Raw genomic sequence first — 27,793 nt, 5'->3', positions numbered from 1 at the left:
CTCCTGTTAGGCCCAGGAGTCACTGACTTCTGCACAGTTCTGTAGAGAGCCCCGTGAGCGTCCCGAGCCTTCATTGATGAGCTCACAGGCACACCATGTGTGGAGACCCTCTTCTAGTGTGCTTTTGCTCTCTGGGCCAGGAGGACGTCAGTATTCTGCCTTCTTAGTGATGGTGTCAGGACGCCCAGGGGACACAGCAATGAAACTTCTCTTGGAAACGGATGAGTTGGTCACAGGGTTAAGCGTACGCTGGAGTGGAAACAGCTGGCCTAGTCAGGGCAAGGGCAGAGTGCTGGTGAGGTGCTGGGGGTGGGCTCTGAACCTGGGGCCGGGCTTTCTGTCTGCACTGTCCTCCTTCCCCAACAGGTGTGCCTCGAGGGGGAGATTTCTCGCCAGTCCATCTTGAACAGCCTGTCTCGAGGCAAGAAGGCTTCGGGGGACCTGATTCCATGGACAGTGTCGGAACAGGTGACGTGCTTTCCCTGGTGTGTCTGAGCGAGTGAAGCCGGCAGTGCTGGAGGCTGTCTTTTGTTGCTTAGTTACCGGCTTGTGTCTCCCCCACAGTTCCAAGACCCAGACTTTGGCAGCCTTTCGGGTGGAAGAGTGGTTCGCATTGCTGTTCACCCGGATTATCAAGCGGTAACGCGTCCTTGTGTGTGCTGTTGTTTAAACCTAATGTGCTATAATTAGCTGCAGCCGTGTTGCTGGCTGCTCGTTAGGGCAGGTTTACGCGGTTGTTTAAATAGGAAGCTGGTCAAGGAGTAGCAGATCCAGGTCCCCCTCTGCTGCGGACGGTTTGCTCCGGGCTGGGGGTGGGTGGGCAGGATGATTATATGTGCTCACTCTTTGTGAGGACAGGGGACTTGTGAACCAGCTCTGCTTCCTGTAGTTACCTCCCGTCTTAGAAGTCCTCACCAAGGAGTTAGCTGTAGAGTCATCAGTTCCGAGCTCGCTCATCTGTGGACCAGAAAGCAGGCTCGGCCATCCTCAGGTTCTTGACGGGCTGGACCGTGCGAGAGTGAGGGTCATGCCACGCTAGGTCTTAAGGGTCTCTGCTTTGACCTTTTTGAGGAGTTTCATTGGTTCTCTATGCGAAGTGCACTTTGACCTGGAGTGAAGGCTTTCTAGAAGCAATACAGGGGTGTACAAGTGGTGTAGACACTGAGGACATCTCTCTTCCCTTTGCCTGTTTCCCTCCATGTTTGCTCACAGATGGGCTATGGCAGCCGAGCCCTGCGGCTGCTGCAGATGTACTATGAGGGCAGATTCCCTTGTCTCGAGGAAAAGGTCCTGGAGCCCTCACAAGAAATTCACACTGTCAGCAGTGAGGTAGGCATCTTCTGGCCGAGCTCCTGGCTCCGGGGAGGGCCATTCTCTGGGTCTTCGGGAGTGTCATCAAGAGCCGTCCTGTGGTCTGGGCTCTCAGCAGTAGCAGCAGAGTTCCTCTCTGGTTTTGGAGAAGCTTCTCTTTCTCCAGCTGGCACTGAGACCGAGGCCCTCGGGTCAGCATCATCCGCCTCACCTGGAGGCTTGTTAAGAGCGTCAGCTCTTGACCCCTGCCCCAGACCTCCTGAATCGAGGTAATCTGTCTTCAGCTCCCAGGTGACGCTGATCCACAAGCCAGCTTAAAGCCATAGCTGTGCAACCTCCGCCTCTTAGTACTGAACCCAGACCCAGGGAAGCTCTGTCTTTCTGGGGAAGAATGCTTAATGCTAGGAGCTGGGACAGCTTTTCACACGGGTTCATTTGATTGTTCACAGTGTGCCTGTTCAGGAGGTGGGAAGGGGCTTATACTTAAGGTCGGGCTCAGAGGTTTGTCACTTCCGAAGACACAGAGCCGTCCGGTGACAGACCTGCATCTTCAGCCCTCACCTTCAGAACCTTACCTCTGTCTCTTTGTAAATGCATTTGGCATTGTGCGGCTGTTTCCAGAATTCTGGGTTTTGAGCAGTGTGAGTCCGTGCTTGTCTAGGGGTTTGGTGTCCGTAGGAATGACGACTGGACTTAGTGGTGATTTTACATTTTAAAAACCAAAACACCTGTCCCGGTTTTTGCTGCGTTCGTCCAGAGCTTGGTGTGGCAGGGGTGATTGGGAATGTCACTAACCTTCCTCTGTCTCTGCTGGGTGGACGTGCTCTCCCCTCTGGCATCCTCCAGGCTGTCAGCTTGCTGGAAGAGGCCGTCACTCCGCGGAAGGACCTGCCTCCCTTACTTCTCAAACTGAACGAGAGGCCTGCCGAGCACCTGGACTACCTGGGGGTGTGCTACGGCTTGACCCCCCGGCTCCTCACGTAAGCGTTCGCCGGCCCTTCCTCCCGCCGCGTCCCTTTGGCCTTGGTGTCCTAAGAATGAGAGTCCCGTGGGCTGCGTGCCTGCCTTTGCAGTGGTGTCAGCTGTCCTGACGCCCCCGCACCACTGCCCTCACCTCCCCCCCACCCCCGCCCTTCCCCGCTGTGTTTGTCAGCCGCTCCCGGAAGGCACACGTGGTGACCTGCTCTCTGTATCCTTTGCAGGTTCTGGAAACGAGCTGGCTTTGTCCCTGTTTATCTGAGACAGACCCCGGTGAGTGAGGCGTCTGGCAGAGGAGGGTGGTGACAGGTGTGTCCTTGCAGAGCCCTGGTGCCTCCCGCTGTGCCCTGAGCGGTGTGCCTGTGCTGCCAGGAGGCTGCTCTGAATGTCCCCGGAGCAGCCGCCCTTACTGAGGGCCACACGCTCACTCTCCCCACTGCGCACTGTAGCGGCTTTGTGTTCCACGCTGAGATGGCGGAAGTGCACGTGGGCTTGTTCACCACGTTCTGGAATCCTGTCACTGGGGGCCTCCTCGAATTTGTATTTTTAAAAAACAGGAAGAAAAGCGGTTTTAGGGAAGGAGTGCATACTATAAGCTGGTGTCTGAAGGAGGGATGTATGTGCTTGTGTGGACAACAGAGCCATAGAGGCTAAAATGGAAGATGAGAGAGTTAGTGGCTGTCAGTTCATTAAAAAAAATTATTTAATGCGTGCACCGAATCAAGCAGTGAGCAAGACAAGCCGTGAAGCTTATTTTCTAATGAGTAGAAATAGGCAGCAAAAAAGTGAGCAATTGAAAAGTATTCAGTTAGTGACAGTGTATGAGTGGTCAGGCTTCTGAGGGGTGACCTTTCAGACTGCAACCTGAATGATCAGAGTGGACCAGCCCCGTGACAGTCCTGCCTGCAGAAAAGTGAGCGTATTCAAGCAGCGGGCACAGCACATGTGAGGACCTGAGGCAGAAAGGAAGTTGGTGATTTGAAGGAAACAAAAGGCCAGTGTGGCTGGAGGGACCTTGAAAGGAAAGGGTGGTGATTCTCGTCGGGGCAGGTGGGTCTGGGCAGGGACTCTGCGCTCCCTCCCCGTTCAGGTGGAGGGAGGGGTTAGAGGGAAGGTGCTGGGGCTGCCGTGTAGACGATGGTGGACGGTGGCCCACGAGTAGAGGTGGGGAGATGAGCGGCTTGGCTGGGGAGGACATGGTGAGGGGAGAGAAGGGCCAGATGCCAGGGGTGTTTGGGAGGTGAACTGAGAAGAGTTGAAGGATGGGGGTATGGAAGGTAAGTGAACAGAACTATCAAGGGTAGTTCTTTGGTTTTTGGCTGGAGAGACTGGCTGAGAAGCTGGGTGTTGGAGGTGCTGTTTCCTAAGATAAGACTCGATGGGGGGCTTCCTTGGTGGCGCAGTGGTTAAGAGCCCTCCTGCCAGTGCAGGGGACACGGGTTCAAGCCCTGGTCCAGGAAGATCCCACATGCCGCGGAGCAGCTAAGCCCGTGCGCCACAACTACTGAGGCTGCGCTCTAGAGCCCATGAGCCACAACTACTGAGCCTGCACTCTAGAGCCCGTGAGCCACAACTACGGAAGGCCGCGCACCTAGAGCCCGTGCTCCGCAGCAAGAGACGCCACTGCAATGAGAAGCCCACACACCACAACAAAGAGTGGCCCCCGCTCACTGCAACTAGAGAAAGCCCGCATGCAGCAACGAAGACCCAACACAGCCAAAAAAATAAATAAGTAAAATAAAATAATTAAAAAAAAAAAAAAGATTGAATGGGGTAGGACTGGATTTGGAGGTGGAAGTGCAAATTATTTTTGGCATAGTAAGCGTGTGATGCCTGTTAGACAGCCATGTGTGGAAGTGTGGAATAGGCAGTTGACTACAGGAGTCTGGAGATCAAGGAAGAGGTCAGGGCTGGAGGCCGAGATTTGAGAGTCATCAGCATATTCTTAATAGAATATACTCTCGGGGTCAAGGATTTTTTTGTTGGGGGGGTGGGGGGGGCTGTTTTCTTCACAGCTGTAACCCCAGCACTTAATAGCATCTGCTATGTATAGTACATGTTCAGTAAATACTTTTGTTCAGTGAATATGTAAAGCTGTTGAAAGTAGGGGCTGAGAATAAAGAGGGTGAGTCCTTAGACTCTGCAGCATTTAGAGGAATGAGTCAGGAAACACAGCAAGGGAGGCTGAGGAGTAGCCATGATCTGTAGGAGAAGGGCAGGGGCTGTGGTGTCAGAATCCAAGAATAACGCACGTTTCAGGAAGGGGGGGTCATTGCTGTCAGAGAACAAGTAAGGTTAGGACAGTTGACCATTGGATTTGTCGGCGTTGGTGATCTGAATAAAGGCAGCTTCAGTGGAGGGGCGGGATCAACCTGACCGGAGAGAATGGGAGGTGAGGAAATAGATTACACGATTCCTACACGAGGCAAAGGGAGCAGAGGAATAAGGTAGCTGGAGGGAGATAGGAGTCAGGGTGGGTTTGTCAGCCGGGAGATTCCAGAACATGTTTGTTTGCTGCAGGGTATGATCCTGTAGAGATCATGGCGATGCAGGTGAGGGGGGCTGATTGCAGGACTACAGGCCTGGAAGAGGCAGGAGGGTAGGACCTGGAGTGCAGGGGGAGAGCTGGCCACCGCATCCCTCACAACAGGAGGGAAGCAAAGAGTGGGCACAGAAGGTATTGGTCAGCTGGTGGAGTTGGTGCTGGGAGGATGAAGAAGTCCTCCTGACTGCTGCTGTTTTCCCAGAGAGGGGAGGCCAGCAGCTGAGAAGGGAGTGTTGGAGGTTTGGTTTTGGAGAGCTCAAGGTCAGTATCTAAGGGTGGCACCCATCTGAGAGTTCAAAGCTGGACTGATGAGGACCGCTGGGTGTGTGGCTGCTTCCATGTGGGCAGGAGCAGCTGTAGAGGGGCTGGGTTCTTGCCAATGACCCTGGTCGAGGCTGGAATGTGAGTCTGGTGGTCGACTGCAAGGAACACACAACCAGTGAGTTCAGTGTAGACCACGGTATGTCCCTGTGGTCTTGTACTGTGCACTGCTTGTTTGTGACTTGGTGGTGGCGTTTTGTTACTTGAATGCCCTTTAGTTGAAATCCATTAGGTATTCTTATGGTGTTGAGCTTTGTGGTTGTGGTGTAGTAGAAATTTTAAAACCTGTGGTTGCTGCTTTAGTACCTAGAGGAGCCTGCACTTGCAAACCTGTTGCCAGCAGGGGAACTCTTGCCGTGCTTTTTTTTGGCCATGCGGTTTTTGCTGTGAGCACCCAAAACACGTTGACTGGGTCATGTGGAGTTTAAGCTGTAATGCCTCTCGGTGCAGAATCTGACCTGATGTGAGCAAGGGGCTCACAGCAGAAGACATGCTCCGAAGGTCTGAGCAGCTTTGCACCATCGCTGGGGCAGCTGCTCAGAAGCTGCAGGACGAAGTGGTCTCTGGAAGCTATTGTGTAGGCAGTGGGCCCTGCGAGAATGAAGGCGAGGCCGCCTCTCCTGCTGGGGAGGAAGCAAGGGCCCGTGTGAGCATGCTTGCCCCTCCTCAGTGACAGACAGGTCCTCATAAAAGAGGGTCTTGGTGCCAGTTAGGGATTTGTGTTTCGCAGAATGACCTGACCGGAGAACACTCGTGCATCATGTTAAAGACGTTGATGGACGAGGATGAGGCCGACCAGGGCGCCTGGCTCTCTGCCTTTTGGAAAGGTGAGTGGGAGTGGAGGTGGAGGGTGGCCAGGTGCAGGCACAGGGGCCTGCAGACCTCTGACACTGTGTGGTTGAACCCCGCAGATTTCCGAAGGCGATTCCTAGCCCTGCTGTCCTACCAGTTCAGCACCTTCTCTCCTTCCCTGGCCCTGAACGTCCTTCAGAACAGGAACATCGGGAAACCCGTGCAGCCGGGTGAGCTGGTGGGGCGGCTGGAGGGCTGGTGGGGCTTGTTTGGGTGGAACAGGTGGTGGGCGTGTGGTCCAGGAAGAGGGCCGCATTAGGAATGGAGGGACTGGTTCCAGGCCTGCATCTCCCCTACCCGCCCCTGCTCAGCAGGCCCTGCTCCACCTCAGGGCCGCTGTCACACACTGTGCCTTCATGACGGGACTTGGGGGGTAGGACTTGGCTTTAGAGGTGAAAGGAAGGCCTACAGCTGGTCGGCTATGGAACCTGATCTAAAGCCTGTGAGCTAGGGTAACTAGCTCAATTCTGAGTTTCGGTTTCCTCATTTCATGAAATTGTAATAAGAATGTGCTGTCAAACTTCTGTGGCCAACACGGAAGTAAGTGCTTTGGGCGTGTAGATTCTATTTGAATACTTAAAATACAAAACAGGGCGTAAGGGATCATTAGTGTTAGCAGCCATGGGGTATATTTTCTCTCTTGCTAGTTACGTGTATGTGTACCCTTTTTTGGGGCCAGTTATATTTTGGTGTAAAAATCTGTTGGTTGAGCTGGGTGGAGCATGCCTGTTTCCTGTGAAGCTGCGTCCTGAGGAGGAGTGACGAAGTGGGGAAAGTGGTGCATTCCTCTAACCCCAGGGCACGGGAGCCTTTCTTGGTCTGATATGTTGCCGTGGAACTCTGAGCAAGGGTCACACGCCATCCGTCCCCCTCCTTGCGTGGACCAAGCTGCCTCCCCTTTGCAGGAGGAGGGTCAGGGTGGCCCGGGGTGGGCAGGCACTTTCAGGTGGCTCCTCCCTGGCTCCTGCTGAAGGCCCGGTGGAGGAGCAGCTGTTGGGTGCCACCTGGGGACTGTTGCCGTGGGTGCCATCTGGGAATCTCGTCGGACCCTGCAAGGGGTTGGGCTCACCTGACTCGTCTGGCTCTGTCGCGTGTCCAGCCCTGTGCCGGGAGGAGCTGGAGGCACTCTTCCTCCCCTATGACCTGAAGAGGCTGGAGATGTATTCACGGAACATGGTGGACTATCACCTCATCATGGACATGATCCCGGCCATCTCCCGGATGTATTTCCTGAACCAGCTGGGGGACCTGGCCCTGTCTGCTGCCCAGTCGGTAGGTTACCTGCTGCTCGTGTGCTGGTTTTGTGGAGCAGTTTATATGCTGGGTGTTGGTCGGATGCTATGACGTAACTTTGTGCATCTACTTCTTCGTGGTGCTGATGGGGGGTAGTGGTCTCACCTTTTACACGTGGGGACTCTTGGGCTTTCCAGTCGAGCTGTGTGCCCAGCAGTACAGTAAGTAAGTAGAAGCGCTGCAGTCTGGACCCACGTTCTTCCATCCCACCGCGTTGCCTTGATTCTTACTCTGCTTCCTCCGAGGTCCAGGAGCACTGGTACTTGTAACCAGGTTTTCCTGGTGGTTTCGGTAGCAGGATGAATGGGAAGATTCCACAATAGTGTCAGTCAGTGTTTCGGTCAAGAGAGTGTAACTCTGGTTCTTGGTGTCCTCTTAATGGGCAAAAGGCTGTCCTGGCAGCCACTCCAACAGATTCTCCGTCCCCCAGGCGCTTCTCTTGGGGATTGGCCTGCAGCACAAGTCTGTGGACCAGCTGGAAAAGGAGATTGAGCTGCCCTCAGGCCAGTTGATGGGACTTTTCAACCGGATCATCCGCAAGGTTGTGAAGGTAACCTCAGCTGAGGGCAGGGCTTTGGCCTGTGTTGAAAAATGTGTCAAACCCACTCCCTGACCCAGGATGCAGAAATGTTAACATTTCGCTGCAGATCTTCACACACACACACATACACACACACACACGCACGCACAGATTTGGGGAACTTCAGCTGGGTCTGTAACGTTCCGCGTTCTCTCGCAGAGGCACCCCTGATAGGAGTGTGACATCTCCAGTCGGTGATTTCCTGCCCCTCCCGTGAGCGTGTGTACCCCTAAACGGTGCAGAGCGCGTGCTAAATGACTTGGTAACGAGTGACTGGGCCTCTGCTGCTCCTTCATCTTCTGCTTCTTGGCCTTGGTCTTTCGTAGCTGTTTAATGAAGTGCAGGAGAAGGCCATCGAGGAGCAAATGGTGGCAGTGAAGGCCGTGGTTATGGAGCCCACGATGAAGACGCTGAGTGACGACCTGGTACGAACACCGAACCACCTCCGCCCTCTCCCCTGTAGGAGAGTCCCCAGCGCTAGTGTCCCGGGGGTGTGAGGAGCGCGCTCCCCGAGTCTGCCTGCCCCTCGCCTGCCCACCCGGCCCTTGACGAGGCCCCCCGCTGAATGCGTGTGCGAGCTGGCAGCCCGGCAGCTGCTGCTGTGAACTACTTGTTTGATCGTTTAGGTTTGCAGAAGGCACGTTTTACGTTCATACACACTGAGTAAGAGCTGCCTCTAACGCTGTGGGAGGGAAACGTGCAGAAGGAGAGGCCTGCTGGTTGTCGCGGTCACGTTCTGCCCCCTGGCCTTTCCCTGCCATTTGTCCCCTGCCTGACTCTGACCTACTCTCTGTATGGGACTTCGTCCACAGGACGAAGCAGCAAAGGAGTTCCAGGAGAAACACAAGAAAGAAGTGGGGAAGCTGAAGAACCTGGACCTTGCTCAGTAAGGTCCCTCGTGGGAAGCACGGAGCCTCTGCTGGTTGCTTCTAATTTGCTTCCTGGGTGCCCTGGAAGCTGTGTTTCATGGGATCGTTTTTAGAAGCACTAGCAGCTAAAAACCTCCTGATTGACTAAGTGCATAATTTTGAAGGATTTGTTTTCCCCAGATCAGCTCTGCCACTTTGTAAGTCATGACTTGCAGGTCGTGTTCCTGAGATCCCGTGGGTCCCATGTCTGGCCCCGGGCCCCTTAGAGGAGGGGGATGCTGATGCATGAGTATCCACTTTCAGTGGCCACTTTTTAATATTTGGCTTTTGATGGGAATTTTGTTTGAAGAAAAGATCCTACTGCCAACGAACCAACAAAACCCCTTGTTCTAGAACCCTCCATGCCCTGGAGATTGCAGTCCTCTCTGAGCTGCAGCTGTTAATGGTGGTACCCGCCCGGTAGATTGATGTGAATAACCACTCCAGACTTGGTGGCCTCTGAGCCTCTTTGACCTGTAGTCCCGTTGCTGGGTCATTAGTGATGGTGGTGGTTGGATGTGAGATGGAGGCGGCCAGGAGGTCCGTGGGCAAAGTATTGAGCTCTGCCCACAGCTTTGCAGCATCAAAGCCTTGACTTGTCAGGACTGCCAGATCCCAGAGAGGTGGGGCGAGGTGGGGCGGACAGGGCCCAGTCCAAGGGCGTGTGGGCTGTGGACGTGGTGGTGAGCAAGGAGATGCTGGGGGTGACAGGAGGCTCCTCTGGTGGGCAGTTGCTGAGGGTCAGGTGGGAGAAATCAGGCAGCTGCCTTCTGTGCGGATCGACCCCTGCTAGCAGGCCTGACCGTGCTTGTTCTGGTGAAGTTCCTGTCCCCTGGAGCTCAGCTGCACACCTGTCCCCTGCTCTCTGCTGTTCAAACGCTGGTGCAGCTCGGCCTGGCTTTCGTGGCAGGACGTGTGTGGTGAAAACGTTGTCACTCTCTTACTTTCTTTTAAGCGGCCTTCTCTTCTTTTGAGCAGGCTTTGATATTTCCTTTTTTTTTTTTTTTAGATACATAATCCGCGGGGATGATGAAGAATGGAATGAAGTTTTGAACAAAGCGGGGCAGAATGCCTCCGTTGTCAGCCTGAAAAGGTGAGGGGCTAGCATACATCAGGCAGGGGAGGCATTCTGGCCTCTCTGCTTCGCTGGTAACTTTCACTAGGAAATAGGAGGTTGGGGCAAAAGCTTTGAGGAAAGTCACTATTCTTTCCTTTGAGGGATGCTATTTTTGTATCATAGCTCCCACTGATCAGGCAGGGCCATTGCTTAGGCCTGGATCTCTGCATCCCTTGTATTCTCAGACACGCCAGGGAGACAGGCTTGAGAACAACAGCCTTGGAGTTGCCACTAACTGAGCACTTCCTGGGGGCTTTAATGCAGCCTCCCCTTCATGCTCAAAACAGAGGTGGCTTTTTTTATTTATTTATTTTTATTGAAGTATGATTGATTTATAATGTGTTAATTACTGCTGTACAGCAAAGTGACTCAGTTATACATATGTATACATTCTTTTTCATATTCTTTCCTATCATGGTTTATCACAGGACCTTGTTGTTTATCCATTCTGTATATACCGGTCTGCATCTGCTAATCGCAAACTTCCAGTCCATGCCTCTCCCACCCCCAACCCCCTTGGCAACCCCCAGTCTGTTCTCTATCTCTGAGATTCTGTTTCTGTTGTTTGGGGTTTTTTTCAGGCTTATTAAGCGTGACCTCTCTAAACTCACCCTCGCACTCTACCCCCTCAAACCTGGTTATTATTTTGCTTTTTTAATAGGGTTTTATGTGTGTTATACACATATACAGTTCAATTTGTGTATGTCTTTTTTGAAACTTTCCTTGATAAAACACACAGCTTCTCATTATTTGTGCTTTTTAAAATTGCTGTGGCCCTGTCTCTTTTCCCCAGATTTGCTCTATTGAGCTCTTTTTTTTTCCCTTTAATATTTATTTATTTAGTTTGGCTGTGCTGGGTCTTAGTTGCGGCATGTGGGATCTTCCTTGCAGCATGCAGGATCTTTTAGTTGCGGCATGCAGACCTCTTAGTTGTGGCATGCAGGATTCTTAGTGCGGCAGGCACGCAGGACCTAGTTCCCCGACCAGGGATTGAACCCGGGCCCCCTACTTTGGGGTTGTGGATCCTTACCCACTGGACCACCAGGGAAGTCCCTATTTCTGTTTCATAGATAGGTTCAATTTGTGTCATTTTTAGATTCCACACATAAGTGGTATCAGTACAGTATTTGTCTTTCTCTTTCTGACTTATTTCACTTAGTATGATAAACTCTAGTTGCATCCATGTTGCTGCAAATAGCATTATTTCGTTCTTTTTTACAGCTGAGTAGTATCCCTTTGTATATCTTTACCACATCTTCTTTATGCATTCCTCTGTTGATGGACATGTAGGTTGTTTCCATGTCTTGGCTATTGTGAATAGTGCTGCTGTGAACATAGGGGTGCATGTATCTTTTTGAATTATAGTTTTGTCTGGATATATGCCCAGGAGTGGGATTGCTGGATCATATCGTAACTCTATTTTTAGTTTTCTGAGGAACCTCCATACTGTTTTTCACAGTGGCTGCACCAACTTTACATTCCCACCAGCAGTGTAGGAAGGTTCCCTTTTCTCCACACCCTCTCCAGAATTTGTTATTTGTAGACTTTTTAATGATGGCCATTCTGACAGGCGTGAGATGGTACCTCACTGTAGTTTTTTTTTTTTTTTTTTTTTTTTTTTGCGGTATGCGGGCCTCTCACTGTTGTGGCCTCTCCCATTGCGGAGCACAGGCTCCAGACGCGCAGGCCTAGCGGCCATGGCTCACGGGCTTAGTTGCTCCGCGGCATGTGGGATCTTCCCGGACCAGGGCACGAACCCGTGTCTCCTGCATCGGCAGGCGGATTCTCAACCACTGCGCCACCAGGGAAGCCCCTCACTGTAGTTTTGATTTGCATTTCTCTGATAATTAGCAATGATGAGCATCTTTTCATGTGCCTGTTGGCCATCTGTATGTCTTTGGAGAAATGTTTCTTCAGGTCTTCTACCCATTTTTCGATTGGGTTGTTTTTTTGTTTGTTTTTAAGTTGTATGAGCTGTTTGTATATTTTGGAAATTAAGCCCTTGTCTATCGCATCATTTGCAGATATTTTCTCCCATTCTGTAGGTTGTCTTTTCATTTTGTTTATGGTTTCCTTTGCTGTGCAAAAGCTCGTAAGTTTGATTAGGTCCTATTTGTTATTTTTGTTTTTCTTTCCTTCTGTTGCCTTGGGAGCCTGACCTAAGAAAACATTGGTATGATTTATGTCAGAGAATGTTTTGCCTATGTTCTCTTCTAGGAGTTTTATGGGTGTATCACTGCTTTAACTATGAAGTAACCAAGGCTCTCAGGTGTTAAGTGACTTCCTGAGAAGCATGTAGCTAGTAAGAGGCAGAGCCAGAATCAGTGCCAGGTTTGTCCACTGCAAAGCCCAGAGTTTTACCTGTTATACTCTCCTTGCTCTAAGCCAGTGGTTCTCAAAGTTTTGGATCTCAGAGTTCCTTTATATCATAAAAATTATTGAGGACCCCAAAGAGCTTTTGTGCATGTGGGTTTTATCTATCACTATTTCCCATTTTTTAGAGGCACAGATGTAGAGAACAAACGTATGGACACCAAGGGGAGAAAAAGCGGTGGTGGAGGGGAGGTGGTGGTGGGGGGAGGTGAACTGGGAGATCGGGACTGACGTGTAGACACTAATATGTGTGAAATAGATAACTAATAAGAACCTGCTGTATAAAAAAAACTTTAAAAAATTCCCATTTTAGAAATGAAAAACTGAGAAATTTAAAAAATTGTTTATTCATTCAGAATTAACAGTCATGGACTCATTATGGGTTTTTTGTTCTTAAAAATACCTTTTTCATAAAAATTTTAGTGAGAAGAGTGGCAATTGTTTTACATTTACATTTTTGCGAATCTTTTTCATATCTGGCCTACTAGAAAGCAGCTGGATTCTCCTGTCTGCTTCTGCATTCAATCTGTTGTGCCATCACACATCTTGTAGCTTCTGGAAAACAAAACAATTGGGAGAGAATGAAAGTGGAAGAGGCAAATAATGTATTAGGATTATTATGAAAATAGTTTTGACTTTGGGGCCCACCAGGAGGGGTCTCGGGGGACTCCAGGACTCCCTGGACTACTCTTCGAAAACCTTCGCCCTCAGCTGCTTCTCTGCAGAGCGGTGTGTTTGTAGATGACAGTGGTTCCGTGGGGCGGCACCTTCACTGGAGTTTCCCTTGGGAAGACAGTGAGGCCTCCCCTGCCCTGGGCCTCTGGAGATGAGGCTTCCACAGCTGGTTTGGGGGTCTGTGGGGAGGGTGAGTTCTTGGCATTGCCATAAATAGGGTCCCCTGAAGAGTTTATTTGGAAAGAGGAAATCTTGTGACTCTAGGAACCATAGTTCCCAGAAATCAGATATTCTCTTCTCCTGTCTCCATAAATCACTGTGCTACCTGGAAGATTCCAGCATCGGTGCTAGCCTCATTTTCCTGATGGTCTCTGATGTGGCACAAAAGCCCTCTGTCAGTGTGTCCTAATTTTGGTTTGGACAATATGGCAGATGCGGCCCAGGGCCCGTGATGGCCGCGTATTGAGTGTGGTGGCTTTGAACAAGGCCGGCTCTGGGCCTGGTGTGGAGACGGCCTGGTTCTGTGCTCCTCAGAGCTCAGTCTCTCCCACTGTTGGTTTGGCTGTCACTGCCCCTGAGGAGCCATCTGCATTACCAAGTCTTTGTGGCCATTCATGTGCTTGAGGGGTCTGGGGAAACGTGAAAGCTTGCACCTTTGGAGGTAAAAATACTGACAACTGTCATTCCAGATTCGTCGAGGCCTTTCTTCTGTTTTCTGAGCAGTCACTTCATTCAGGTGATGTTAGGTCTCAGGACAGAATTGTTCACCCTCCCCTTATAGGGAGGTGTTTGTTTCCAGGGCAAAATGACACTGGAGAGAATCTTTAACCTGTAAGGGGAAGGGAAGGTGGCCATTTGCTGAACTATTCTCACGTTAATCTATCTGTGAGGAACCTACCGGCCAGCTGAAATGTGTACCCGAGTTACTATTCCTTTGGGTTTTCTTCTCATTTAGGAAAAATAACACATCAAAAAGTATTGTATGGTTTTCCTGGGCGTTTCATGCCGTGTGTTAGGGACCCTCCTCAGAGCCATTGGGCTAGTATGTCTGGTTTCCAGGGTAATCCTCAGTGGTAAGTGGTGGGGAGGAATTTTCCTTGTAACGCCTTAGAGTTTTCTTAAAGTCTTGGGAGAGGGGAACGTACAGATTTCAGAGATTAAGGTGTAGATTTGTTCCTCCACAGACTGAGAGCTTGGTCGGGGCAGGAGCTGGGTTGGTGTGGTGTATCCCCAGACCCCAGCACAATGCCCCGTAGGCCCGCGGAGGACATTGCTGTGTGACTGCACGTTCCTACATCACGTTTCAGATGGCGGGAACCCTCTTTCAGACAAAGCGAAGCAAGCTTAAAGCAAAGCAGTCTGAAAGGTTACAGATCCAGGCATGCGTCATTCTCTTTCTACTCCTGTTTTTTCTTCTCCAGTGACAAGAAAAGGAAGTTGGAAGCCAAACAACAACCCAAACAGAACAAAAAGTTGAAGAAAAACAGAGATGTGAAGAACAAAAAAGATACAAAACTGAAGTGGAAGAAATAGTGGAGAGTAACTTGGGTGTCGGTGGCTGACTCGTAAGGAGATACCCTGACTTTCTGAACTGTCTCTGGCTGTAGTCAGTGGCAGCTGACTAGACTATTAAAAGCAGTCACTTCTGAATGGGTCTGCTTAGAACTTGATGGTTGGCAAACCTCCGGCACCGTCTCTCCTCCCCGCAGTCCAGGCCTGCCTTTCCCATTCGTTCTCATTTTGCTTTGGGCCCAGGTTTCTCGGTTCCCTCTCGCACGTGTAGAAGCCACGCTGGCTCTTGTCCCTTCTTGGGCGTCAAGTACACAGTCTTCTGGGGATGTTCAGGAGGCTGCCGGGGGAGCACCGGGGCTTCTTGTTACGAACTTGTCCTATAGCTCCCTGGGGCCTGGAGCCGCAGAGGCTCTAGTCCAGGCAGGACTGGCGTCCTGGGAGCCGCGCTGCCGTGTGCCGTTGCTCTCCTGGCCCTGGCAGTGGCCCAGGGAAGCCTGAGTTCCTAGAATAGGAAGGATATGACATCTGAGTCCCCAATACCTGCTATTTCATCCATTTGGGAAAAAATGTTGGGAAAGACCCTTTTGCCAGCAGGGGTGAGGGGCTTAGAGAATCTGTTTTTAATAAATTCCATCCTAGAAAGATCATGACGAGCCTGTGTGCTCGTCAACTGAACGTAGGTGGAAGTTGCACTTTGCTCCTTTCTTTTGGTGGATCTTGGCTGCTGGCACGCTTGGGAGGGTGCTGGCATCCGGGCCGAGGCTGGGCGGCGTGCAGGGCTTGCTGCGCCAGGAGCCCATGGGAGAAGTGGCCGTGCCGACCCGTGTTCACTGTGGTGGTTCCGAGGGACTTGGGGCGGCACCTGGAAGCCAGCTGGCTGGGCCTCTTCTGCCTGGCTCCTGTCGGGTCGTTTGGTCCTCTCCACAGAAATCACGTGGCGGCTTCATGTGTATCTTGGAACGTTTGATGGTGTCTGCTTTCCAGTCCCGAATCTGATGCCATTGTTGTTGAAACCTTGACCCTGCGTCCCCAACCAGGGATGGAACCAGGGCCCCCTGCAGTGGAAGCGTGGAGTTGTAGCCGCTGGACGGCCAGGGAATTTCCCCTCCGCTGGTTCTATAGGATTGTCCCTCATCCGCGTCACCAGGTGCAGGGAGAGCTCAGAGTGGAAGTCGGTTCCGTCGCGCTCTGGTTCTGACCCGCCTTTCTCCACGCCTCCGCACGTGGGTTAATGGCGATCCTTCAGAGCTCGCTGACCGTGTCGGATTTTAGCTTCTGTATTTTTCCTTATTTTAAAAAAAGTCATGTGGTGGCCTTGGTTACTGCTCTTCCTTGGTTTTTCATAGACTTTAAAAGGACTGGTCCTCTGTGAGTCCTGATAGGTAAGCTGGTTCCTAGAAGTCTAGCGTGTGGACGGGGAAGGAAAGGGAGCTTCTGGACCAAAGAGGATTAAAAAGTGCAACTCCCAGGACAGACGGCCACGGGGAGACAAGCAGATTCTGACTGCGTACCTGGGACCGCTGTGCCTCGTCCCCATAGGCGTAGGGCCTTTTGTCTCCTGGAGCTGCAGACCCCCTATTAAGTCTGAAGGAAAGTTTAATGAGATGAAAACATTTTTGATCCATTTTTCTCAGGTGAGTGCCTGAGCCTGCCTTTCAAAGAGGATTTTCTTGAGGAGAGTGGCTCAAAAGCAAAGTCACAGCCCCACATGGTCTGAGCCGAATGGCCTCTTAAAGCCCTCCAGCCACATAGTCCCACAGGTGCAGGACCCAGATCGGCCGAGCCCTTGCTCGGCCCCTCTAGCCACAAAGCCCGTCCCTCTGACCTGCTCCAGGGAGCCTTCCTGGCCTTGACACTGGCTCTGCCTGGCCCTTGCTGTGACCTGGGGCACACCTCGTAACCCAGGTCCACATCTTTGTAAACCGCAGGTGTAATGACAGCACCTGCCTCACGGGGCTGGCCTGAGGAGCTGAGAACAGTGCCTGGCGTGCAGCAGGCACTCGCCAAGCCTCTCTGGGTTCTGTGGCATGTGCCAGCGTAACCCGGGGAGCTGCCTCGTTACCCACGAGCGCTCAGATGGACTGAATGAGGACTGGCTGGCTTTGTTCTGAACCACAGCCTGTGCTGCAAGAGGCCCACCAGGGCAGCTAGGAGCGAGCACTTTGTAGTCAGACCAGCCCAGCTCTGTGCTCTCTGACAAGCCTCTCGACCGACAGCCTTTCCCTTTGCGCATGGAAAGGAAGTGAGCATTTCGCCTACTATGTACAGTCTTGGCCTTTTTATTTGCAAAGCGTGTGTTCCTAAACAGGTCTCTGCACGTGGTGGTTGTGATCTTGGGTTCTCCTCCAAACCTGAAAAGGCACGCCTCCCCCAGACCTCACCATCTGGCCTCCAGACAGAGTGACATCTGTAAAGCTCGCTGTCTCAGGAAATCTCACTTGCAAAATGAATTCAGATAGGCTGCCTATGAATGCTGTCACCAGCGTGGGGAAGGGGCTGAAGAAGCCCGAACAAAGAAGAGTCCTCAATGGTCTCCACCCCCCGCACCCCGCCCCCCGAGCTGGGAGGGGGCCAGTACTGGCCGGCTTCAGCGCTTCCAGTGCTCATCTGTCCCCCACAGTCCCAGAGGACTCCGGGGTGACCAGGGGATGACACAAAGGGGGCTGTTGAAGCTGGGGGAGGGGAGGAAATCGGTGACCGTCCCCTTGGACAAATGTACACTCATTATCAGAGGCCATTACACCAGCCTCCGGTCCGAAGGCCTGGAGGGGGCGGGGTTGGCATCCCCAGGGCCTGAATAGGCAGTTCAGACTCCAGAGGGCTGCCCTCCACTCTAAACAACTGGTGAAAGTTGAAAGGTGGTGTGGATTCTGCAGAAGGGTGGGGTGGCAGGAAAGGGAGATGCTGAAGCTTTTCTTGCGTCGCTTGCAGTGGTTCTGCTGAGGAGAAAGCTGTGATAATCCGGCATCTGGATGCTATCGGGCAACCGGCAGGAGCGGAAAGGAAAGGGAAGTACGGGGAGAAGGAAAGCAGGGGGCCAGACGCTGCTGAGGAGGGCAGGCTCGCTGTCAGCCTTGGTGGCCCGGGCTGGCCTCGGGCTCCCTCTGGATGGGTTCCCCGTGGAGCTTCCGGCTGAGTTAGCCCAGCTTCTCAGTGCCTGCGGGGCAGCTAGAGTAGAACGAAGTCCCCCTTGCTTTTCAGGGACTCCTGCTAAGGAGAAGTTCACTGTCTTCTTCCTGGCCTGCCTTTGGCTGCCAACAGCCTGGGGCAGGCAGCGGACGAGAGATGCCCCCACGCTCCGGAGCAGTGGACGAGGAGGCCCGGCCGCCAGGGCAAGTCAGGTGACCAGACACACCCCTATTTCCGTTCTAGTCCTCCTGGCCCCTTGGAGAATGTCCGATTTTTTTCTAATTATTTAAGTGCTTGCTTTAGAGCGTGTTTCTGCTACATGCAGGCTCAAAAGGGTCCCACCCCTCCCGTATCTCACCTTCCCTTCAACCGTCTGCCCCCCCAAAAGAGAAAATGTGGCTGAGCTCCCGTCTAGGGCCAGGTGCTGACTAGATCTTGCCTCTTAGGCTGCGTGCTTGACTGAGGCACGTCTTGCAGGGCTGGGGGACTTGTGGGGAGGGTGGACACGGACCTCCGCGGCGGATCCCCTGCAGGTGACAAGTGCTGGGGAGGGACCACCCCCCAAGCTCCCTCAGGGGCCTCGGACCAGGAGGATGGTGCCGAGGGGCGCGCCTCCTCCCCGAGGCCCCCAGAGGGCGCCATGGTCCGTGCTGAGCCCTCTCTCCACGGAGGCCAGGGCCCCAGGCTTCCCTGCCTGGGCTCCACCAAGCAAAGCCCACAGCAGGCCTTTCCCGGACTGACCCCGTGCGGTCTTCACGTTGTCCCCCAGCTCCCGAGTCCTGGCCTGTCGGTCACCGAACCACAGCCACTCCAGTCAGGGTTCCCAGCGGCCTTAGGAATTTCTCTGCCTGCTTCAGGCAGGAAACATTTTTCAAAGCCTTTATTTCTGCCTGGACTTCGCACCTAAGACAAACTACAGCCGACCCCAGAAACCCCTTGGGCCTGAGTCACCGGCTTCCGGTCCTCCCTGCATTAACAGGTGACACAGCCAGCTTGGGCTCAGCAGGGCCTGAAGGCAGCAGCCACCAAAGGGCGGGGGTCCCTCCTCAGGCCCCCCTCTTTCTGTGCGGGCCACACAGATTTTGACTGTGCAAGGGAGGGTTTGCAAACAACTATCCCAGCAGCCCCCTGCATCGGGTGTGGGGAACCTGGGCTCGGGGCAGATCAGCAAAGCCCCTGGCGGCTGTCTTTCTAAACACTTTTAAGTATAGTTGATTTACAATGTTAATTTCTGCTCTACAGCAAAGTGATTCAGCTATATATATATATATATCCTTTTTTGTATTTTCCATTATGGTTTATCATAGGATATTGAATCTAGTTTCTGTGCTGTACAGTAGGACCTAGTTGTTGATGCCTCTGTATGTAATGCTTTGCGTCTGCTAATCCCAAACTCCCAGTCTACCCCTCCCTCACCGCCCTCCCCCTTGGCAACCACAGGTCTGTGCTCTGTCTGTGAGTCTGTTTCATAGATATGCTCATTTGTGTCATATTTTAGATTCCACATATAAGTGATATCATATGGTATTTGTCCTCCTCTGTCTGACTTCACGTAGTACGATAATCTCTAGGTCCATCTGTGTTGCTGAGTTCTTTTTCATGGCCGAGTAATATTCCATTGTATGTATGTTCCACGTGTTCTTTATCCATCTGTCATTGGACATTTAGGTTGTTTCCATGTCTTGGCTCTTGTAAATAGTGCTGCTGTGAACATAGGGGTGCATGTATCTTTTTGAAGTATAGTTTTGTTTGGATATATACCCAGGAATGGGATTGCTGGGTCATATGGCAACTCTACTTTTAGTTTTTGAGGAACCTCCATACTGTTCTTCGTAGTGACTGTGCCAGTTTACATTCCCACCAACAGTGTAGGAGGGTTCCCTTTTCTCCACACCCCCTTCTGCATTTATTGTTTGTAGACTTTTTGATGATGGCCATTCTGATGGGGTGAGGTGTGGTACCTCATTGTAGTTTTGATTTCTCTAATAATTAGCATCTTTTCATGTGCCTGTCGGCCATTTGTATGTCTCTGGAGAAATGTCTCTTTACGTCTTCTGCCCATTTTTCGATTGGGTGGGTTGTTTTTTGATATTGAGCTGTATGAGCTGTTTGTATATTTTGGAAATTAAGCCCTTGCTGGTCACATCATTTGTGAATTATTTTCTCCCAGTCTGAAGGTTGTTTGTTTCATCGATGGTTTCCTTTGCTCTGCAAAAGCTTATTAAGTTTGATTAGGTCCCATTTGTCTATTTTTGCTTTTATTTCTGTTGCCTTGGGAGACTGACCTAAGAAAACATTGGTATGATTTATGTCAGAGAATCTTTTGCCCATGTTCTCTTTTAGGAGTTGTATGGTGTCATGTCTTACATTTAAGTAAGTCTTTAAGCCATTTTGAGTTTATTTTTGGGTATGGTGTGAGGGTGTGTTCTAACTTCATTGATTTGCTTGCGGCTGTCCAGCTTTCCCAACACCACTTGCTGAAGAGATTGTCTTTTTTCCACTGTATATTCTTGCTTCCTTTGTTGAAGGGTAACTGACCATAGGTGAGTGGGTTTATTTCTGGGCTGTCCGTTCTGTTCCACTGATCCGTATGTCTGTTTCTGTGCAAATTACCATGTTTTAATTACTGTAGCTTTGTAGTATTGTCTGAAGTCCGGGAGGGTTAGGCCTCCTTTCTTTTTCCTCAGGATTGCTCTGGCAATTCTGGGTCTTGTGTGGGTTCGTATAAATTTTAGGATTATTTGTTCCAGTTCTGTGAAAAATCTGACAGCTGTCTTATTCCTGGCATTGTGTTCCCTTCCTTCCAGTCCAGCTCAGTGGCACGTAAGTGCTTAACGAATGGGAACACACCTACCGCATTTGACAGAACCGGAAAACTAAGGCCCAGCGAGGGCTGGACCCAGGCTCAGGTACTAAGTGGGGTAGGGCAGGGGTTGGCAGGTGGCCACAGCACCGCTTCCAGCAGGGGTTCTTTTCCTCTGAGACATGGGTGCCCCAGGTAACCAGTGAATCAGCTCTGGGTTCTCTTCCTGGTCCTAAATGGGCTCCTCCCCAGCTCTGAACTTTGGGTAACCCTCTATCAGGAGCCATGAGGCCAAGGTCATTGTTAACAAGTGTTTATTGTTAATAAAACCATAGTACATTTACAATAAGTGACAACATTAATGTATAGTTACAGTATCGTACAATATTACAGCAATAAAATAACGCCTATTCCTTTGTACATCCAGCTCAAGCAGCTAGCTGAAAATATTTTCCAGGGTTGTAAGCCCCCAGGGGTTTTTCAGGGTGACCGAAGTGACACCTCCTAAAGTGCCTGGGGCTTCTGGTGAATAAATAGTTTCTAAGGTACGGCCAGACAGCTGAAGGCGACATCCAGCACAAGCTGTCCAGAAGGTGCCCCCAGTGTCTGGCCCATAAATACGACAAGGGTCTAGGCCCAACGATGTGTCTCCACCCCAGGAGGGCTTGGCGCCTACAGAATGTCAGGGGCAGGTAGCGGGGAAGAAGTAGAAGGGCCTCCTCTCCCGGTCCTTCCCTTCCACCCCTGCCCCGTCCTTTAAATCCCCAAGACCCGCAGTTCCCCGTGGGAAGTGGGAGCCCTGCTCTCCAATCCAAATTTAAAGGACTTTTTCACTGGAGAAACTGGACCAGGGGGGCCGTTTACGGCTCTGCCTCCGGAGCCCACAGAGGCAAGGCAGCCTAATTCTAGGCTTGGGATTTCAGCATCGACCCTGAAAACAGCAGCAACAAAAGCTGAGGCCACCAGGCTCCTCCACTGTACCCCATGCCACTCTTGGCTCAGACCAAAAGCTTTAAAGGCATTCAGGGGAACTAAGTGCCCTCTACCACTCACTGAGCAGGATGGCGATTCCCCCCCTGCCCCAAAGGAGGGCCTCTGTGAGGCCAGACACCAAGAGAATGGACTGAAAATGGACTCAGTGACCCTCTGTGCACGATCCCCGGCCCCCTGGAGGCCCACATCAAGTCTTTCAAAGGCACAGCCCTGAATAAGTTCAGGGTTTGGGCAGCCTTTCTGACGTGACATTGAGGGAAAATACCAAGTTTTGACGGAAATGGCCCGGGGCCCAAACAGAACATACATTCTGTACATTCATAAGGATGCCCACACCCCCGAAGAGCCCCAGTTAGGACAGTCTGAGCTGCCCGAGGCCCCCGGGGGAGGGTACGATCTGAAGCTGTGTTGAGCAGAGCCGAATCAGGATCACGCGAGGGTGAGTGCATGGCGGCCCTCAAGGTGCGAGCGGTAGGTGTCGGGGAGGGGTTGGGGGAAGGGCCACCTTTTGGCCACACCTGCCCTTGGCCCATCACTGGTTGAGCCAGTGGTTAGCTCTGGGCCTGCCCAGGTCTGGCTCCAAGAGGGCCTGTAGCCAGCCTCCACCCAGCAGGGCCCCAGCGTGTCCACAGGCCCTGGCTACGTGCTGGCCCAGACACCCCGGGAAGCACTTGCTCCCGGCCCTTCCCACCCGCTAGGATGCCTGGCGACAGAGCCCGGCCCAGAGCCAGCCATCCCCCAACCTCACACGCGTGAGGTGACGTAGAGAGAGTGCACGCGCTCGGCCAGGGTGCTCTGCAGGTCCTGCAGCGGGTCCAGGCCCTGCACTTTGCTGCTGCGGCCGTAGATGAGCTGCCGGAAGGAGTCCTGCTCGAGCAGGGCCTTCATGTGCTTGAGGAAGAAGCCCTCGCAGAACAGGGCCAGTTCGGGGGCGCTGTGGATCTGTGGGGCAGGGAGAGGGAGAGGGAGGGGGTGAGACCCACTGCATCAGCACGGCCCTGCCTGAAACCTCCCCCTACCCTCTCCTCCAAATAGTACCCATGGGCTAAGGCCCAGCTTCAAGCCTCAACCTGGGGGAGGCATGTCCTACCTCTTGGGGCGACTGGTCCCTTCTCTGAATTCCTTCTACAAGCCTCTCCTTGGGGTTGGACTGATCGGGGTTCAAATCCCAGCTGTGCCACCAGGAACATCCCTGAAATCTTGTTCTTGGCCTAGGTCCCGCTGGTGACAGCTTGCTGAATGCCAGACACCCCTATTGGATTGGCAGCTCCCTCACTAAGGGCAGGGACTGCCCACCGTGGGACGTCCAGCACGAGGCCCAGCGCACAAGTGTTCACCTGGTAAACGCTCGGTAACTATTTTAGGTCACCAAGCATGGAGCGCCGCTCTGGGCCAGGCGCTGTCTCAGAGCTGATGTTCCAGTTCAGGAAGACAGGGAAGCCAAGGAACCAACCAGGCCAGGAAACCACAGACTGTGGTCAGTGCTGTGAGGAAGTGAGAGTGGGTGAAGGGGCAGAGAGGTGTGTGATCCTGGGGAGGCCTGGGGAAATCAACAGGGCTTGGGAAGAGCTTTACTGGAGGGGAGGGGACAGTGATCGCAGGAGTGCTGGGGTGGGAATGAGTTGAGAGAGACATGGGCCGCGTGGCTGGGTGAAGGCAGAGGGGAGGCACCGGAAGGGGAGATGTGGACAGGGTCCTGGGGCCCTCATAATGGGCGACAGATAAGGGCTGGATTTTATTTAGTTTGCAGTGGAAAACCTTTGGAGGGTTTAAGTCGGGGAGTGACACGGTCTTTACACTTTTCCAAGAGTCGTGTGGATTGCAGGGTGAAAGCCAGGAAGTGTGGAGGCTAGGGCAGCAATTGTCCAAGAGGGGGGACAATGGAGATGGAGGGAAGGGGAGGGACTGCTGATGTGTTTCAGGAGTGTTTCTAGATGTGGCAGATGACCATGGCGTCGCTGAGAGGAGGAAGACGAAGGAGGGCCATGCTGGGAAGGAAAGCAAGTAGTGCCTGGGGAACTGATTTGACTCAGAGAGGCTCAGCTCCTTGCCCCGGGTCCCACAGCCTGGCGCGGCGTGGCTGGGACGGGCACTGGGGTGCACCCGGCTCGCGGCGCAGCGCCCCAGCTGCGATGCTAACCTGCTGGGCGGCAGGGACGCCAGGCTACAGAGGGACTTACGGTGCCCTTCAACGCTGCCCGGCCTCCTGCATTTTCTAGCCAGGCCACAGCGGAGCGGGGTGTGGGCTGGGAGGCAGCCGGCGGGCATCGGGTCCTCACCTTGGCATACTTGTAGGTGTTCACGGCGCTCTCCACGCTCAGGGTCTGGGAGCACAGGATCTCGCAGTGCCGCTGCAGGGCGTCCAGCTGGAACAAGCTGGCAGCTGACAGCAGCTGGCAGGAGGCAAAGGGGGCCGTGGGTATGCATGGCCAGGTCTGCTGCCCAGGCATCATGGAACAGACAGCTGCTTTGTGCCGTGTGCTCTGCTTCCGCCCGACCTCCGGGGCCCTCCCTCCCTGCCAGTCAGGTCTGACGGCCTAGATTGATTTCTACTCTAGACTATCTACGTATTGGCTGGGACACCTCGGGAGGCACCGGATGGGCGACAGACGCTGGTTGGGATTTCTGACGTCAGGAGGCCTTCAGCTATAAGCTGCCTGCTCATCTACATGACCTTCTAGCCAGGTGCCCGGCCAGCAGCGGGTCCATTCTCTGAGCAGCAACCTGGTGAGGGGAAGGCCTCACTGCCTTCTGACCCCCCTGGGCCTTCCATCCTCGGGGGTGGCCCTTTCTAACCCTGAGGTGTGGCCCGGGAGGCCGGGCTCCGTGGGTGCGCAATTTCCCACACTCTTCTTGGAACGGCGCTTCCCGTTGCCAGAAGAGCAAGGACCAGCAGGGAACCAGGAGGTCCTTGCAGGACCTTCTTGCAGGAAGGTCCTTGCACCTTCCTTCCCTCCTCATCTCTCCAAGTGCTGTGTTTCTGAGAGCGGGGTTGAGACCTGGAAGATGTCGCAGGCGGGGGACACAGGCATGGCGGGACTGGGGGCCAGGCTCCTGGGCTCCCTGCTCCCCACCCTGGGGCCGGGCAGCCGGGTCCTCACCTCCAGGATGTCGCCGGTGGGGATGTCCATGGATTCTGCTCCCCCGTAGTACAGATACTGCATCATCATCTGTCGGGAGGAGAGGCACCATGTGAGCGCCAGGTGGACGCACAGCACCGAAGTCGTCACCTGGCACCCCCGAGTGCCACTCCGGCCGCTGCCGGCCTCCTGGTGCCCCCTGACCTGTGTGTGCTGACGTCTGCACCTCCCCCGACTCTCGTCAGACATTTTTGTGTTTTCCCTGGAATGCGTGTGGCAAGCTTCCTTCCACAGTGGTTTCACTTCAATCCTCACGACAGCCCTTTGAGCCCAGGAGGCCAGATACTACTCACAGCTGGGGAAACAGGCCAGGGAGGGGGGCTGACACCCCCCCCAACACCGCCACCAGAACCCTTCCAACTCACCACCAGGCACCATGCCGCTCGTTTCTCCTTTTACCGAAATTCTAAATCTGGGGCTGGGAGAGGGGGAGGTGGGGCTCTGAGGGGGCGACTGTCTGACGGGCCACCCTCAGGATCCTGACTCCTGACCTCCCTGTCGGCGCGAGGCCTCCACGTGGAGGTGACAGCCAGATCCCGACTCCCTCCTGGAAAGTAAGTTGCAGAGCTGGACAGGGATCTGGTCCAGAGGTCACCTTGCTGACCAGCCCAGGACCTTCAGGATTCTTGGGGGCAGAGGGCCCTGGGACACCACATGAGGTGGCCTGCGGGGAGGGAGGCTACATTTAGTGCCGCTGAGGTCTGAGTTGCAAGCCCTGCCGTCACTCTGGAGACTGGGGAGTTTCCCAGTTGGAAAAAGAAAAATGATTCTCCCTGGTTGGCTGAAGAAACGGCCCCAGCAAGGAGCTGGCAAGTGTGTAAGTAAACATGGCTCCAGCCAGCACAGTCAGGCTCTGTTAGGACTGGCCCCCACCCCACCCCCGGCTGGAAGCGGCACCAGAGGGAAGGAGCCCAAGCTGGGGGAGGGGGGGAGGGCCCGCCAGCCTCATCCAGGCCCAAGGCCTGTCCAGGAGACATCAGTCTCTCCCCTCTCAGAGGAGCGGGGGCCCCCAGAGGCCTTCCCCAGCCCCTGCTGGAGCTCACGTGGTGATCGTGCAGTTACACATGTGCGTCCATGTGTCTCACGGCTCCAGGTGGTACCGGGCCCACGCCTGGCTTCCTCTGCTGTCCCCATGCTGGGAGCTGAGTGGGGGCCGACCACAGCACCAGCAGGACAGTCCTGAATGCCCAGGGCCGGGAGCGGGGTGGGTCACACCTGCAGGGATTCTTTGCTAAGGGATGGATTCAGGGCGGCGCCTCGCTGAGAAGGGGCCCGGTGACAGCCTGCAGCTCCCCTTCCTGGCCTGGAAGGCAGCCTCCCGCTGCATTTGGTAGCTGGTTTTGGCCAGTCCCGGGCGTCTGTGGCATGTGCCTCTCCCTGAGGTCACTTGAATGCATACGAGTCCACAGGAGTCAGACTGGAATTGCCCTTTTGGGGGCTGGCTGAGGGGAGCCGGGCCGCTGGCAGGCAGCCTGTGGGGCTGGACTGGCCGCCCAAAGGGCTGCTCCCTGTGGGCCGCAGTCAGGACCAGCGCAGGAGCTGCCCGGCTTCCTCCTGCCCAGAGCGGCCCCCGGGAGTGCGACCGCAGGGAGGCCGCTGCTCCTGCAGGGACAGGCCTGGGGCCAAGAGCCACGTCACGGTGGCAGGGCTCGGCCCCAAAGGCCTGGGTTTCGTCGGCACTGACCCTGGCAAGTGTCTAGACCTGTGCTGTCTAACGCAGCGGCCACGGGTGGCTTTTGAGCATTTGAAACATGGCTGCTCTGAATTAACACGTGTTGTGTCAAAACTGGATTTTGAACACTTAGTGTGAAAAAAGGAATGTAAAACATTTCATTAATTTTTTATATGTTGAAATGATACTATTTTGGCTACATTAAGTTAAATAATATTATTGAAATTCATTTCACCTGTTTCTTTTTGTTTCTGTGGCTACTAAGCGATTTTAAATTACCTATGTGGCCTGCATTATCTTTCTATTGGACGGTAGCATTGCTTAGATCTCCTTGGGCCTCTGTTTCCTGTTCTAGAAAACAAATAATGACCGCCATTTCTCTTCGTGCTGTGAGAGCCAATGAGATGTCTGGGGGCTGCTCTGAAACTTTTAGGCTTTTTTAGGGAGCACTGGCCGTGGATTGATGGCTTCGGGCTCCCCCCAGTGATGGCAGAGCTCTGTCCCCAGAGGACCCATGGGGCGAGGCCAGTGGCTAACATGCCCAGGCTCACTTGTGCCCCGACGTTAGACCTGTTGCCCCTGTCTACCCTCGTGACAACCCCGGGAAGTCATCAAGGGCTGCCCAGCCCGTCCTGGAACAGGCATCCTCCCCTGCTGAGTGAATGCAGTCTTGATGGCAGTGGTCACCCGTGCCACACGTGTGCCCTTGCCCCACCCCCCCACTCCCGCCCAATCCCTGCTGCCCTTCTCAGACCCGCCTCCTGCGTCAGAGCCTGACCCCACCTCATGCTCCAACTCACCTGGACTTTGGCTCAAGGGACGGGAAAAGGGGGGAGGGGAGACACCCTATGCCAGACCCTGGGTCTCCCACCCTGTTGAGTCGCCGAGTTCCATCCACTCTCCCCTCGCCCGCTTCCCTCCATCCTGCTGCCACTACCTGGCCACCATCATCACTTAGCTGGATTTCTCAACAGCCTCCTAACTGGTCCCCTGGCTGCAGTCATGCCCCCTCCAGTCCCTTCCTCACCCTCCAAAACAAGCGAGGTAATGCAAACTGGACCATTCCACACATCCTAAGATTGAATCCTGGCTCTGTCACGTCTCAGCTCTGTGACCTTGGACAAGTTACTAAGCTTCTCTGTGCCTGTGACCCCTCATCTACCACGAGGGGGTAACAAGCCTGTACCTCCTAGGACTGTGCTGTGAGGCTTAACTGAAGAACAGGGGCAAAGCGCTTGGAACCATGCCTGGCTAAGTGTCTGTGATGATGGTGACATCCTAATAGCTTCCATCTGTCCTTGGGTTAAAGCTCGGGCCCTTCATGCTATGGCCCCTGCAGGCAGCTTCAGCCTCATTTCTGGATGTTCTTCTGAATCACTGCCAGGATTAGGCCAGAGGGCATTTCCTGAACAGGTCGTGGTCTCTGGCTTTTGGACCCTGTGTGTACTTCTTCGTCTACCTGGAGCCCCCGATACCTGGCTGGCTGCCCTCATCCTCCAAGAAACTTCCTCCTCCACAGCTCTGGGTTAGATGCCCCGTCCTCCTCTCCCAGTGCCTTCCCCACCACACCTATACCATTAATTCATAACCC

General features: G+C 53.6%; 2 protein-coding genes and 1 long non-coding RNA gene across 5 annotated transcripts in view; 2 read left to right on the top strand and 1 right to left on the bottom strand.

Annotated features, from left to right (window-relative positions):
* The window catches only part of NAT10 (N-acetyltransferase 10), a 38,956-nt gene extending 24,353 nt beyond the window's left edge, over positions 1-14,603 (top strand). The window contains exons 17-29 of the mRNA XM_059069722.2: positions 367-468; positions 565-639; positions 1,213-1,329; positions 2,158-2,291; positions 2,514-2,562; positions 5,886-5,982; positions 6,067-6,177; positions 7,107-7,279; positions 7,731-7,850; positions 8,207-8,305; positions 8,693-8,766; positions 9,798-9,881; positions 14,375-14,603. Coding sequence (XP_058925705.1) covers positions 367-468; positions 565-639; positions 1,213-1,329; positions 2,158-2,291; positions 2,514-2,562; positions 5,886-5,982; positions 6,067-6,177; positions 7,107-7,279; positions 7,731-7,850; positions 8,207-8,305; positions 8,693-8,766; positions 9,798-9,881; positions 14,375-14,486 — 1,347 coding nt within the window. The 3' untranslated portion in view covers positions 14,487-14,603. The remainder of the gene's footprint in view (positions 1-366; positions 469-564; positions 640-1,212; positions 1,330-2,157; positions 2,292-2,513; positions 2,563-5,885; positions 5,983-6,066; positions 6,178-7,106; positions 7,280-7,730; positions 7,851-8,206; positions 8,306-8,692; positions 8,767-9,797; positions 9,882-14,374) is intronic.
* A 5,410-nt stretch (positions 14,604-20,013) lies between these two features.
* On the top strand, positions 20,014-26,440 carry LOC136794486 (uncharacterized). Its single transcript, XR_010841332.1, has 2 exons — positions 20,014-20,503; positions 22,606-26,440. It is a non-coding gene; the product is annotated as an uncharacterized lncRNA (long non-coding RNA).
* Positions 20,695-27,793, bottom strand: part of ABTB2 (ankyrin repeat and BTB domain containing 2) — a 182,234-nt gene continuing 175,135 nt past the window's right edge. For all 3 annotated transcript variants that reach the window (XM_067038025.1, XM_059069723.2, XM_067038026.1), the window contains 3 exons: positions 24,492-24,560; positions 23,670-23,783; positions 20,695-22,332 (listed from right to left, as the gene is read on the bottom strand). In XM_067038025.1, the coding sequence (XP_066894126.1) occupies positions 22,135-22,332; positions 23,670-23,783; positions 24,492-24,560 (381 nt within the window). In that variant the 3' untranslated portion in view covers positions 20,695-22,134. The remainder of the gene's footprint in view (positions 22,333-23,669; positions 23,784-24,491; positions 24,561-27,793) is intronic.

The sequence above is a fragment of the Kogia breviceps genome, chromosome 7 (assembly GCF_026419965.1).
Source record: "Kogia breviceps isolate mKogBre1 chromosome 7, mKogBre1 haplotype 1, whole genome shotgun sequence".
Lineage (NCBI taxonomy): Eukaryota > Metazoa > Chordata > Mammalia > Artiodactyla > Physeteridae > Kogia > Kogia breviceps.
The sequence above is the reverse complement of the archived record's forward strand: the minus strand, read 5'-3'. Positions and strand labels throughout refer to the sequence as shown.